We start from the raw sequence: 14,624 nt of genomic DNA, 5'->3' as shown, positions 1-14,624 counted from the left end.
TCAGTGGGAGACAAAGCCGAGATCTGTGAAGGTCTCTGTCCCAGGAGGAAGAGCGGCAGGATTTATGCAGGCCAGTTGTACAAACTCTCTGTGCACACGTTCTTACCATAACTGGAGTTTGATAGCAGCTTGTTTCAGACTTGGAATGTCTACAGTCTGACCCTTTATCCCTTCTGATGCGTTTCGGACCTGGACCGGCCTTAGGACATCTTAACAAATCAATAAGATCTATTTGAGCAGAAACCACAATGTCTTCTTAGCCCAGATATACAGGGATCAAATTCCCAGAATCATCACTAAATTTTTATTTTCCCCTCTTTATGATATTTCAAGGTATAATTAAATCAGTCATATTTAAACATTGAACATATTATCCTATTTATGACTAAACAGAAAAAGCTATAAAATTTAGGTCATTTCAATAAAATCAGGATAATATGCAAGCATCCATGTGCGTGTGTGTTCCTAGCACCGTGCTGCACACAGTGTGACACGTGGGCTAAGAGGATGCTGAGAAAGAGCCAGGCTGCTGCCTGAAGCAGTAAAATCTCATCCAGCTGTCTGACGAACAAGGAAGCAGGAGACCATGGTCAATGAGAATCTTAAACGGGCTCACTGTGCAAAGCTGGGCAGGAAGAAGACCAGATCCCTGAGGTCTCCATTGCAGCACAAGCAAATGAAGACAGACGTGCCTGGAAACAGAGATGGACAAGCCCGGCTTCTGACGTGAGCGTGTGTAATATACAAGAGTACTGACTCTATTTGTTCGTTTCCTGATAGCTCACAATGTAAATATGAAATTAGAGTCCCTTGTAAATGTTTCAGAAAGCTAAAGTCTGTCTCTTTTTTCAACAGGATTGAAGTCAGAAGGCCTTTACAGAGTCTCCGGGTTCACTGAACACATCGAAGATGTCAAAATGGCCTTTGACAGAGGTGGGCTTGTGCTCTTTCGAAGGTCAGAGGACCTGTCCTTAGTGTGCTTTCTCTTGGAACCAGACATTATTCATAGTGGGAATGGGTTTCAGAGCTGTTCCTCAGGAAGCCAAGGAATGATGGTTTACAAATCACATAGCCCTCTGCCTTTCTGGGGAAGGTGTTCCCTTAAAAGTTATGGATAAGTGACCACAAGGGGAAGTGAGTTTAAAATACTTCTTGAATGGTGAATGGGAAGCCAGCCTTTGGTACCATCATGATTCTTGATTTGGTTGCCCAACATTTATGGTTGGTCCACGTGGTCCCAGAGTGTCCTTCTGTACCCCTACCTGAGGATCTCAGTGCCTCCTTTCCTTCCCCCAAAACTCCAAAGATAGGATGGGGGTATGTCCAGCACTGAAACAGGGGACACCAGTGGAAGTTTAGAAGGTGACACCTTTTGTTATTTACAACTGTGACAAACGCTCCATAGGCCATACTATCTCTTAGGTCAAAGAACTTGAGAGCTCATTAAAAGTACAGATTGCCAGGACCCACCCTGGGGACTCATTCAGAAAGTTAAGTGAGCCCAAGAATCTGTATGTCTTTATTAATTTTTATTCAATTCATTTAAACAAAAAACAGTTCATCCATGTTTCCCACCCCTCCCTGCTTTTCTCCTGCAACCACCAACCTGTTCTTTCTATCTGTGAGCTTGGTTTTATTGTTTTGTTTTAGATTCCATGTATAAGAGAGATCATATGGGATTTGTCTTTTGCTGCCCCGGACTTATTTCATTTAGCATAATTCCATCAAGGTCCCTCCATGTTGCCACAAATGGCAAGATTTCACTCCTTTTTATGGCTGAATAATATTCCATTATATGTATTTATATACTGCATCTCCTCTATGTTCATCTATCGGTGAACAGTTACGTTGTTTCCATGTCTTGGCTTTTGTGACTAATGCTGCAGTGAACATGGGGATTTACATACCTTTCCAAGTTAGTGTTTCTTTCTAGTATTTCTATTGAATGGTCCAAATAATGGTAGTAAATCCCGTCAAGTGTTGGAACCCCTAGCCTACTAGATAGAACCTTCACTCTGGAGAACACTAGACAAGGTCTGGGATGATCTGGTCACCCTGTCTTTTCAGGCTCATGGTCTGTTCCTTGGCCCTGACCTTGGCACAGCTGCTTTGTGCCTCAGCTATACTCAAATACACCTTCCCTGTTTTCATGAACAAGTACCTTGGCTCACATTCTTCTAAAATTCATTCATATCTACCTGGAAAACACTTACCTATTAGTCAGTGTCCACTGAAGTCTTTCCTCTGTCATTCATCCTCAAGCTGACCTAAGAGGCCCATTGTCCTTTCCTGTGTCCACTCCCCCTACCATGTTTTCATGTTTCCAGCCTAGCAAGCTTCCCATTTCCTTAGAACTATGGAGTTGCCTGCCTGACTCCCAGAATGACTAGGGCTCTTTCAAGGGAGAATGTCTTTTCATCTTTGACTTACCAGTGCTTAACAGTGCCTGCCACAGGGTAGAATCTCAATAGATATTTATTAAGTATGTAAATAATGGGATGGGGTGACCCATCTGCCATGCTCACTGCTTTCTGGATGCCAGGTTTTTATCCTCAGCACCAAATCTGCTCAGACATTTGTGCTTTCCTTCAATTCTCCATGTAAAAGAAACTGCTAATCATCTCGATATGATTGAAACTTTCTTATCCAAAAAATGTATAGTCTGCGACAGTTAAATTGGACTGATTTTTACTAATGGTAAAACAAAAGTCAAAAAATGTCTTCAGAATGATTGCAAACATGATTAGAATAGATCATTATCCATACATGAGAGAAGATTGGAGTTTCCCAGATGAAAGTCCTAGGGACAGAAGAGAGAGAACCAAGATAAGAGAAATGTCAGTGAGCCTGTGACAGACAATAGAAACTGAAGACATTCAGCAATTATGTGTGTGTGATGTTCAAATTCGAAGAATGCTGGTGCGGCTATTTAAAGCTTGATTTTTTTTTATTATTATTTCAGATGAGATGATTATTCTCTTATGAATGTTTGTGTCTAGAATATGAATCAGTATGCTAAGTTTTGTCCTAGCAAATTACCAGAGGCTGGGCCCAAATAACTACAATAAGTCAATTTCACTTCCTTTTTGGCTACACTTACCCTCAAACCCCAAAATCCCTCTCTCCAAACCTGTTTTTGTTACTTCCTGCACGTTGGTGTTATTGCAAGAGTAGTCAGCTGGGACTAGTATGGGCACATTGCAGGCACTATTAGATTTTTTTTTTTTCTTTAACTTGACAAAATAGATCTTAATTGGGAATTGGATCATTGATTGTTTTTCAGATGGTGAAAAGGCAGATATATCTGCCAACATCTATCCAGACATAAACATCATCACTGGAGCCCTTAAACTTTACTTCAGAGACCTACCCATTCCTGTTATCACCTATGACACCTATCCCAAATTTATCGAAGCAGCGAGTAAGTATTGAGAACTAACCTTTTATTTGTACCAAAGTGCAAAGTAGAATGCTTTTAACTTCAAGAAAATTAAAACTCAGACTGTTTAAATTATTCCATGAGCACTCGCTTTGCCAAGTGAGGGCACAATGGTACAGTTACTAGAAAACCAAGCCTAGTTCACCAGCTGAGTTGAACAAGTCCCAAGCTACCCCCACGCGGCTGAAGCTTGGCGCCAGGCAGTTCTCTCTCCATTTCGTCTCTTCTCTGCTGGAACCGGCCCAGCCGGGGCTACTCTGTTATATATCAAAAACAAAAATGAGTCTGGTGTAAACAAGCAGATTTTCTCCAATGAGGACTATATAGATCAGCTACTTTCATCCATTAAGCACACTCTCATTGCTAATCAATTAAAGTTAGACCCCAAGCTTTGCTCACTGATGTTCACAACTGATAATACCATGGCACGTGCTATACCAGGACTGCTCCATAATGTTCTCCATCTACTCATCTACCTGATGAGGCGGCTTATGAGTAGGAAAGCTAGCGTCTGAGAGCTGAGCACTCAGGGCCAGGAACCAAACATCATCATCATTGGTCTTCCTTCAGCCGATGGTTGTTCATTAGTGTTTGGTACTTGGGTTGACTGGTGTCAGGAGAGAGGACCATATTAGGGTGGGAGATAGGGGGCAGGGAGTGGGAAGCGGTGCTGCACTTTTCCCAGGAACATAGGAAGGAAGGGCAGAGTAGATGCTGGAATGCATGACATAGCAAACAAGCACCCTTTAAAGATCTTTTTCATAAGAAATTCCTCAAAGGTAAGTATAATAATAAGATGCCCAATGGGGACAAATGTGGGCAGGCTGGGATTAGTGCAAGATGTACTTTCCTGATGAGCCATGGCCCCTCTTCCTGGTAAGAGCCTTCTCTCCTGGGTCCTGGCGGTCCTGGGTGAAGAAGGTTCTGGCAGCCCAGCACCCTTTGCCCCAGCAGAAATGGCAGGGGAGTGTTCCTTGAATGACTGCTAATACCAATCAGAGCCCTAAAAAGCAGAAGCATGCATGTTTCCTCTGTTTGTGAACAGGCCTAGTATTTGCTTCCTAACCCAGACTGTACAGCACAGTTAACCATGCCAACACTTTGATGAATGGCGCCATCGATGCAAGCTGCACCGGTGAGCCAGCCCCCTTGTGTCATAAAGTGCATTCAGTCATGGGAGCCTTGCAGGAAAAGGCTTGTCAGACAGCTGTAGGAGAACCCTACAAAGTATGGTCCAGTTTAAATTAAAGCTCATGATATTGAGATTTCAAGCAAGTCCAGCATTCAGAAGATAAGCAAAGCCATCTGTGCCACCTGCAAACATCTCCAGGACTATAGATTCCTGGGGGGCAAGGACCAGGCCCAGCTTCCTTTCACCCACCCACTGGGTGTTCAACACGTGTGTAGTTCCCAACCTCCAACCCTTACTGGAATCAGACAAGATACAAATGCTTTGATTAATTTAAGTGAAATGTTACCTGAAATTGCATGAACTCACTAGACTTCCCTTCCACCTGTCACCAGAACAAACCAAACTTCTTTTTACTTCTCTGAAAACTTTGATGTTCTAGCACTGCACTAACTGCTTCTGTGGGCTCTTCCCAGAAATCTCCAATGCGGATGAGAGGTTGGAAGCCGTCCATGACGTGCTGATGCTGCTGCCGCCGGCCCACTATGAAACCCTCCGATATCTGATGATCCATCTCAAGAAGTAAGCCAACAGCTCCTTGACACATCCTCTGTAAACCCTGTCTGCCTTGGACAGTGAATGCCTTAGGAGGAGCTCCCAACCTTCCTCCCTCACCCGCTGAGGGGACAGGCTCTTCTGTAAAATGAACTCTGCTGCCTTTGCTAGGCCAGCCCCATTTGTAACTGCTAGAACCCTGACTCCGTGACTGGAGGGGCACCCCCACTTTAGGGGCTTATCTCTGTGAGGTGGGTATGTTTAAGGGCCTTGGGTTACAGAGGAGATTGCTGATGTTTAAAGGAGGTAAAATACCTGCTATGAAGAGGTAAGCTGGAGCCAGGCTTGATATCCAGGCAGTCTGGTCAAGAGCCCACGCTCAGCCTTCACCATTGGTCCACACTCCGTCCAGGTCAGCATATGCTTCCTACACAAGCCCTGTTCTCCGTGTTCTGTTCTTCCTCCTTCTGCTTGTTCTAGTTCCAGACTCCTGAACCTACCTTGCGTCTGGGTAGGCACATTCCTGTCCTGATCCTTTGGTTTTCTGGATGGATTTGTGACCTATCACCAAGTAACAAATTGCCACCCCCCCAGATTGGAGGCTTTAAAAATGCAGATTATCTCACAGTCTCTGTGATCAGGAACCCAGGTGTGGCTTATCTGGCTGCCTCTGGGTCAAGGCCTCCACTGAGGCTGTGGTGGTGGTGATGGCCAGGCTGTCATCTCTTCTAAAGGTTCAACTAGGGGAGCATGAGCTTCCAAGCTCACACACAAGGTGGTCGGCTGGATTCAGTTCCTTGGAGGCTGCATGACCGGAGGCCTCATTCTCTTGCCGACTGTTTGCTGGAGGCCACCCGCAGTTCCCTGCCATGTGGATCTCCCCCCCTGGGCGGCTCACAAAATGGCAGCTGGCATCCTTCAGAGCAAGCAGGCAAGAGCACCTAAGACAAAAGCTACACTCTTTCTGCACCCTAACCTCAGGAGCGACATCCAGTTGCTTTCACTATCTTCTGTCTGTTAGAAATAAGTCCCTAGGTCCGTCCCATCCCTTAGGGGAAGGGATCACACAGGAGTAGGACTTACAGGAAGCAGGGATCACGGTGAGGCATCTCAGAGGGTACCAACCAGAGAGAGCTCCACTCCGGGCTGTGTGACAGCACACGAGATGGGTGGAGATGTTTGGAGATTTGAAGGACACTGGAGCCTCTGGTTCCAGACTCATTGACCCAGCTGTGGATCTCTTTCCTTCACTGTACATATATAATGAGGTCAGTGAGTTGGTCTTTGAGATGTTGGAGGGATCAGGGCCTTTCTGTGGGCCTTCCTCTGTGTTTCAGAAAGACACACAGCAGTAGCCCATTCTTAGATGAAATGAACCAAAAATTGTCTGCACTGATTAATTTACAGACCCATTCAAAAGTGAAAGGAAGCAAGTTGAGAATACTGTATAAACTCTCAGTTTTGTTTTGTTTTGTTTTAATCTTATAAAACATATATTGTTGCTCATATTCACAGCGATCAGAGATATAATAACATTGAGCTCAGAAGGTTTTCATTTTGATTACTCTATTGAATTTAAGAGTTTGAGCAATTTTTGGATAAGTAATAGACTATGAATGCCAGCCTGGCTTTTAGCTAGCCATAATTTCTTTAGAGAGAAATTAGTTCTAATTGTTATAGTTTGGAAGGCAAAGTATAATTATTAGGAAAAATGCTGATATGTCCCAGTTGAATATTTAATGCCAATAATTTAGTATTTTTCTGATGGAGGGTTTGCTAACTGTCTTGTTTGGCCAGGCATGGTGCCTGACTTAATGGGGAGACGGGAGCAAGCTGACAGTGGAGAGTAGTCCTCTTTCCTGTCTCCTTAGCTTTGCAACATGAAAATAATGCAAGCTCATTGGCTTCCTAAAAAAAATACTAAGTGGCCAATTTAATTAGCTCCAAGAGAATAGAAACAAAAGGATGGCCTTCTGTGCAGAACCTAAACAGGTTTTAATCCTATTGTCTTTTAGTTCTACTACAAACATCCAAAAACCTCAATTCCTGAAAACAAGAATCTAGGAGACTGTAATTTTATCCCACTAGGAAGGTACGAAGCCAGCTCTGGAACTGGACTTTTATTCTTGAAGGCTTTGCTGTTCTCATCTGGATGTTGAAATGATGCTTTTCAATTCCAACAATAATTACTGCTCCAGACCTCATCCTGTGGGAACTAGAAATAATGTCCAACTGCTTTCCTGTCTGGCCACATTCCAGCCATTCCCCTGTCCCGTGATAGCGGTCTGGCTATTCCTACGCTCATGGCAGCCCCATCCTGCAGTGACCTTCCTCCGCTGACATGAGCCCTGCCAGCAGACCGGAGATCTGCCATCAGTGTCCCTGCTTGGGAGCATACAGACCAGCAGGAAGCAACTACAGGAAAGAAAAGACTTCCATACAAGCCTAGCCTGAAATGTGTATGAACTGTGGGCCAGCTAGGAATCGGCTGCCCCTTTCAACCAGTACCCTCTAATCACATGTCCACATTTATTAAGAAGGACTGATTTTCTTACCAGAGTCACTAAGTCATTTACTTCCACTGGCTGAAGGCAATGTCAACAATCTTAAAAATCTTAAAATCTTTTTAAAAAAGATTTATTTATCTGAGAAAGAGAAAGCATGGGAGAGCATGAGCAGAGGGAAGGGCAGAGGGAGAGGGGCAAGCAGACTCCATGCTGAGTGCTGAGCCCGAAGTGGGGCTCGGTCTCGAGCAGAGCCAAAATTGAGTCAGATGTTTAACCAACTAAGCCAACCAGACAACCCCCCAAAATTATCTTTTTTAAAAATACTTTTCTAGAATTCTGATTCTCAATCGTCTTTTATAACTTCCCAAACCAGAGAAATTTGGGGGAGCATACATGTATTTAACCAGTATATAAATTCATCCAGAATCTGTAACAGCTCTGTCTGTTTTGCAGGGTGACACTGAATGAAAAGGACAATCTCATGAATGCTGAAAATCTGGGGATCGTGTTTGGACCCACGCTGATGAGGTCCCCCGAGGACAGCACCCTCACCACCCTCCATGACATGCGGTACCAAAAGCTGATTGTGCAGATTTTAATAGAAAATGAAGATGTTTTGTTTTAATCCCCATCAGGGAAATGAGACGAATGGCCCCAGCCCCATCTTGCTGATAAGGCTAAAAAGGAATAAAAACACTTCTTACCCTTGATTTGTTTTTCAAGCAAGTGACGGAATTTCCTGGACCACAGTGGACTGTCAAGTCGGCTTCTGTGTCTCATAGACACTCGCCGCCTCCATGTGAGAACAGCAGGGGTGAGAGTGAACAAAGGCCCTGTCGTGGGTCTTTGCTGTGCCTCCTACAGATGTCTGTTTTGCTGGAAGAGTGATTAATAAATCTTTAACTTATTTAAAAAAAAAAAAAAGGTAGCTCTTTAAGCTTCAGTCTTATCAGTAATAAAAGGGAATTTAATTCATAGAGGTACTTGATACAGTTATACATTTTCCACTTACAAAAAGACAATTCTATGTTAAATGTTAAATGAAACTTATATTGTAAAATGTATTTTTATTTTAGCTGCAAGAATGTTACTTTATTTCAGCAAATAGAACTCAATGCAGTGCATTGATTATGACCCTGTGCACCTTGTCCTGCTTCTTGCTGTGATCCCTGAAAAAGTTTACCGTGAATGCAGTATTATCTTGACATACCTCTGTCCTTATCAGTGCTTTGCAATGGAAGTTCACCAGCCACCTGTGTCCCTGCTTTCGATAGGTTTTGCTGTTAAGCACTGGCATCTTTGTAGTCGTACAGTATATGTTTTTAGCAGTTGTAGGACGGTCTGAAACATCCACAGATTTTCTTTCCATGACAATTTCGTGAAATCCCAAAGTATGTGTTGGCATTGGTCAGAGTCTCCTCCCTGTCATGTGTGTATATCCTAGAACATGCAGAATGTGGTCACTTTACATGAAATGACGTGAGAATACTGGTTGAATCTGGGCCACGTAAAAAGTTAGCACTTTCCCTATGTCCTTTTCAGGCCAGTCCTTGGGACTAACCAATTAATGGCAAGTTGTGCTGATTTTTTCCCCATTTTTTTTTATAAACAAGCTTATTTTTAAAAGTAAGAATGAATAAGTTTGATTTTTACAAATATTTGTTCCTCGATAAAAGTAGCTCTGTAGGGATAATTTAATATGATTTGATCACAATAGTTTCATCTTCATTATAAATTTAGCTTAGCATGAGCTTTTTCACAGCAAGATCTCTATATTTGGTAATATAGGTAAAATATTTAAAGCATCAAAAACTGTAAATTTAAAAAAAAAATTTTTTTGAAATCCAACTACAATGTCTTTTCCTCTGATTGTCTGAGATGATCCATGTACTTACTGGCTAGTCTTGTTTTGGAGTGACCAGAAGAGAATCACTGTGTGGTGAATGAGCTAAAAGGAGGAGGGCAGTGCAGTCATCCTGGACAGTTCCACGGGCTATGCGGATGGACTCCGTTGGCACACGGGGGGATCAGAATGGTTCTGCTGGGTCCCTGCTATTATTGTCCCTCTCAAGTGTACAGATTTGTTGGTTGTAGCTTATGTACTTCTTGATACTGTCAAAAAATTATCTGAAAATGGTTTTATTTTGTGAAGTGAATAATACTTTGTAATTTATGATAGTGTAAATGGAAGGAAAAGCATTAAATGTATTAAATTCTTCTGTCTATCATATCTTGGAGCGTGCAAAGAAAACTGCTGTTGGGGAGTGGCAGAGGGCTGTAGGGGGAGAGTATTTAAAACATTGTTCCCACATGGGTTTTGGCAGTAGAGTTTCTATCATCACCAAAACATCACGAGGAAACAGACATCCCACAGAGTCCCCACCTTGCTGCCCAACCCTCCTCCAGCTTCCCTCTGGAGAGACTGCTTGAATTAGGATTCTAATGCTCCCCCTTCACTAAGTCCTGCTGCATTTATGTTTTTTTCATTAAGAGATGCAGTGTTTAGAGCAAATCCCTCTAGGTCATTGGCAGCAGAGGAGAACAAGAGTTTTATAGCCAGAAAGACTTGAGTTCAAATCCCAGATCCCGCAGTGATTAGCGCAGATGACCATGGGAAAGAGTTTGCTCATCTGAAAAACTGGGGAAAATATTCTGGTTGTAACATCTTAGATGAAGTGTTAATCTAAAGTAATTAGTAATAGTTATTTCTTATTAAGAGTGATAACAGGGGAAAATATATAACGGGGGTAGGGAAGGCAGAAGCATGAGAAGAGAAGGGCTTGTCCCAGGTTAAATCCAAGTTCAAGTAATAAAAAGGGATATTATGACAGGGTTCTAGAATACATAACGAGGGTCACCTGACTCCTTTTCTCGAATGTGATTACAACACCTGATCCCTTCTCCCTTGCTTTAGTCTGAAACCTGCTCACCCAGGTCTATCTCCCCTACCATCTGGCAGCCTGACATGGCTCCTCTTACCTGGGTTGAAATTCCTACCATTGGAATAACACTAGTAGTCAAGACCTGAAAGGAGGCAGCATTGTTTCCAGAAACGCACTGTTAAATGGTCTCCAAGTGGGTTGTGGGAGGCCCACAGGAGCAGAGTGGGTGGGAGAAGACAGTCCTAAGGACAGGAGGAAAAGACTTTTCTTTCTCCTATTAACATAAATGGGCACCTGGTCTCCACAGCTGGGAGGGGGCTGCTGCTGAATTTCGAGGACAGCAGGCTGGAAGGGCAGAGGGCGGAAGGTAAGAGCATAGGAGAGCCGCATGTCACAAACAGTTCACGGGTTGTCTGGAGTGTCCTGATTCCTACTGAAAACCAAACTCAGCTTATGAATTTCCCAAGACCTATCAATCCCAAATTTATAATTAACCTTTTGATTTTAAAACTGTAATGTTCATTGATTTTCAACCAGTATTTATCAGGCATTTATTAAGGGGCCAAACACTGTGAATACTTGGAAGCCAGGAAGAGACTTATCTCACTAGAAGAACTCAATTTAGACTGACTAGAGAGAGGAACTATTTGTGTTGAGGGTTTGGGACTCTAGCATCAGGGAAATGAGTGCCGCTAATTTTTAAGATTTATTTACTTATCTGAGAGAGAGAGAAAGAAAGAGCACCTGGCCGGGGTGGGGGGGGGCGGGAATGGTACAGGAAGAATCTCAAACATACTCCCTGCTGAGTGCAGAGTCCAACAAGGGGCTCAGTCCCATGACCCTGAGATCATGATCTGAGGCCAAAATCAAGAGTCAGACACTTAACCAACTGAGCCACCCAAGTGCCCATAAATTTTTTTTAATAAACTAAATTTTGGAATGGTTTTACATTTACAGAAAAGTTGCAAAGATACTAAAAAGAGTTCGTGTGTCCTCCTCACCCATCCTCCACTAATGTTAACATCTTATGTAACTGTGGTACATTTATTGAAACTAAGAAACCAATACTGGCACATTACTACTACCTAAATTCCAGAAGCCATTCAGATTTTATGGGTTTTCTACCAATATCTTCTTCTGTCCTGGGATACCATCCAGGGTACCACGTTGCACTAGCCTTAATGGGTTGTAAGGGACAGGTGACACAATCTAGTTTACAATTTTAAAAGATCACTTACTTGGTTGTGGATCCATGGAGAACATTTGAGCAGATGCAGGTAGTAAGGGTAGAGGCAGTGAGATGTTCTCCTTGTCATAAAGGACTGCGGTGACGTAGCCTGCATCGGGGGTAGCAAGGCAAAGTCAGCTAGAATGGAGTCATAGTAAGGAGGCAGAATTGAAAAAGTTTGGTTATAGATTGGATTAAAGAATCAAGGATGATTCCCCGGTGGCTTAATTTGACAACTGCATAATATTTACTGAAAAGAAGAGAGAAAGAGGAGTTGGTGGTCTCGAGGAGGGGTGGGAAAAGGAGCAAAGATGGTGAGGGCCATTTTGGACACGGTGAAACCGAGGTCGCTGTGAAACGTCTAAGCACAAATGTTTCATGAGCAATTGCACTGGCAGACCACGGCTAGAGATAGGGCTCTGGGAGGAGACAACCATGGGGTTGAATGTAAGGACTCAAGGACACAGAACAGAGAACTAGGTGAGAGTCCCGGTTCAGAGTTCTGGGGAGCACCAACATTCAGGAAAGAGAAAGAGAAGGGAGCAAATGAGGTCTGTTCTGATGCATTCCAATAAAGAGAGTCTCATGAGTGCCATTCAGAAAGCCTCTCTTCCTTGTCTTCAGCTCTGTTGCACAATGTCCTAATCCATGTCTTTGTCCCACTTAGATTTACTTGGTTACATGGGAGGCACCACGTTCAACCTCGTGCTTTGGAGGACTTAGCTTTTTTTGTAAATGCAAATGAGCCACAGTCATTTTTCTTTTCGAAGTTTAGTTGAAAAGATGGTATCATACTCAGGGACCTCACCCAGCACATATCCCAAAGAGCTGTGACTGTGGGTTCATCTGTCTCCCACTGAAGTACACATTCCCTAAGACTGGGAGCCCTGGATCCCACGTGCTGGTCACACACCTTCCTGCACAGGCTGCAAGTCTCAACTCCATGTTTACCTCCCTGCCGAGACCTTCCCTGGCTTCCCTGGGCAGAGGACAGAGCAGGTGCCAACCATAAACACGTGGAAGCATGGGAAACTTGGAGAACCACAGAGCTGTGTTTAACTAGAATGTGAAGTATAAGGGAAGAGGAGGGGAAGTGAGATTAAAGAAGCAGGAATGTGCCAGGAAATAAAGAACCTTGCAAGCCAAGCACAAGTCAAACTCAGGAAGGTCTGTCTGGTGACACAGGGAGGGTAGACCAGAAGACTGAAGACTGGTGCCATAGAAGGAATCGGGAAACTGTTAGAGGCAATGCCCACATGAACTTGGCTCCCCAGAGGAGGGATGGAGAAGAGTCATGGATATGAGAGAGATTTAAGAGGCTGTTAGGACTTACTGATCTGATGCCAGAATTGAAGTAGAGTCACAAATGATGCCTCCCTGTTTCTTGCAACTAAGCAAATATTTAGGAAGATAAGAGAATATGGGGAGGGGAGTAGGTTCAGCAGGGGAAAATCATGGGTGGGGTTTGCAGGAAGCATTATGGTGCTAATGGTTCACCGACATGGAAATGTCTAGTAGGCGGTTGGACAGGTGGTTTTGGAGCTCAAGAAAGGGGGATATGCTGGTAGGTATGACACAGTCAGACTATATGGACAGGTGAAGTAGAAAGGACCAATAGTAGGACCCTGGGTAAGAACAAAGTCCAGGGAACAGGCAAAGTTAGAGAGCCTTGCAAGGAAGGTCAGGAAAGGTCAAAGAGGGAGAAAGTGTGGAGTGTAAGATGAACACAGCAAAGACAGAACTTCAGGGATGGAGGGGACGCTGGGTCATATGCTGTTGCAAGGTGAGAGGTGATGAGTCCCTTTTGGATATGGCAACCTAGGAGTCCCCCATAACTTAACAGGAGCTTTTCAATGGGATGATGCGGTGAAAGGCAGCTTGCTGAGCCTTAAGGAGTGAATGGGGGTGAAGAATGAAAATAAAACCTATCATCAGAAAAAGTGATGATGCTCTCTTTCTGTAGGCTTGTGCACCTCATATCTATGGTAAATCATCTACAGGAGCACATTTTTCATTGCTGCCAAAAAATTACTACCTTGACATACTTTCCCGAAAAACTGTATGCTTCAAAATCTTCTTAAAGAGAACAGAATATGACTGGAACAGATTTTTGGTCACTCCAGTTAACCAAACCTGGCTTTTTCTATGTCCTAATCTGTAAAATGGGTATAATCTTGGTTTGGTTCTAGTTCCCTAACCTGAAAATGAGCATATCTGCTTTCCCCTCCCTATCAGAGTGCTTCTAAAGATCCATCAAGATCTCAAAGGTGAAAACAGGAGCCTCCATATAAGCTGTACAGCAATGTACAAATTGTTTATTGTCCTACATATACAGGACCACCCTTCCAAAACCAATCCCTTGTCAGGTGAGGCAAGCCCACATTGGTCCATTAATTGGCGGGGTTGGAGGATACGAGGCATGGGATAGAGCCGGACATCCCCGTCAGGGGCAACAGGGGGCTGCAAGAATCATAGGTGTAGGCCAAAGAGCCCATCAAGGAAAGACATTAAGACCCCAAAGTCCATGCACAGAAGACCTGTGGCGATATGAAAACAGACCTCATCAAGTCAAGAATTCGGGGCCAGAGACCAAATCAGAAAAAAAGCAGGTGCACTCATGCCTGTGTGTGTGTGTACATGATTGGGAGAAGGGGGGGGGTTACTTTCCGAGGGGTCACTGCTAAAACCCATGAGGTCTTTATGGGCCAATGAGTTCGTGACTCTGGGATCGGTCAAACTGATTGCCCTCCTTGCCTCACCTCAGGAACAGTCGTGGCAAGATCAACCTACTACCGATAGCGCGTAGGGACCGCTTCTTGGGCGTGGGTGACTTCCTTCTGATAATAAGGAGAACGTCACTAACCCATAAGAAGTACTCAGTTCA

General features: G+C 43.7%; 1 protein-coding gene and 1 long non-coding RNA gene across 5 annotated transcripts in view; one reads left to right on the top strand and one right to left on the bottom strand.

The window, feature by feature from the left end:
- The window catches only part of CHN2 (chimerin 2), a 290,529-nt gene extending 280,669 nt beyond the window's left edge, over nucleotides 1-9,860 (top strand). Inside the window, exons 10-14 of one of the 2 annotated variants that reach the window (XM_032305769.1) lie at nucleotides 856-933; nucleotides 3,284-3,421; nucleotides 5,045-5,150; nucleotides 7,139-7,215; nucleotides 8,084-8,166. In XM_032305769.1, the coding sequence (XP_032161660.1) occupies nucleotides 856-933; nucleotides 3,284-3,421; nucleotides 5,045-5,150; nucleotides 7,139-7,187 (371 nt within the window). In that variant the 3' untranslated portion in view covers nucleotides 7,188-7,215; nucleotides 8,084-8,166. Of the gene's footprint in view, nucleotides 1-855; nucleotides 934-3,283; nucleotides 3,422-5,044; nucleotides 5,151-7,138; nucleotides 7,216-8,083 lie in introns of both variants that reach the window. The other variant, XM_032305767.1, reaches the window with a different exon arrangement.
- LOC116569463 overlaps nucleotides 1,735-14,624 on the bottom strand; it is a 42,574-nt gene continuing 29,684 nt past the window's right edge. Inside the window, exons 4-7 of one of the 3 annotated variants that reach the window (XR_004277036.1) lie at nucleotides 11,751-11,849; nucleotides 8,335-8,506; nucleotides 3,613-7,728; nucleotides 1,735-2,800 (exon numbers count right to left, since the gene is read on the bottom strand). This is a non-coding gene — a long non-coding RNA (uncharacterized LOC116569463). Of the gene's footprint in view, nucleotides 2,801-3,414; nucleotides 7,729-8,334; nucleotides 8,507-11,750; nucleotides 11,850-14,624 lie in introns of those variants that run through there. The other 2 variants (XR_004277038.1, XR_004277037.1) reach the window with 2 other exon arrangements.

Source organism: Mustela erminea, chromosome 11, assembly GCF_009829155.1.
Source record: "Mustela erminea isolate mMusErm1 chromosome 11, mMusErm1.Pri, whole genome shotgun sequence".
NCBI lineage: Eukaryota > Metazoa > Chordata > Mammalia > Carnivora > Mustelidae > Mustela > Mustela erminea.
This window is presented reverse-complemented; position numbering and strand designations above follow the sequence as displayed.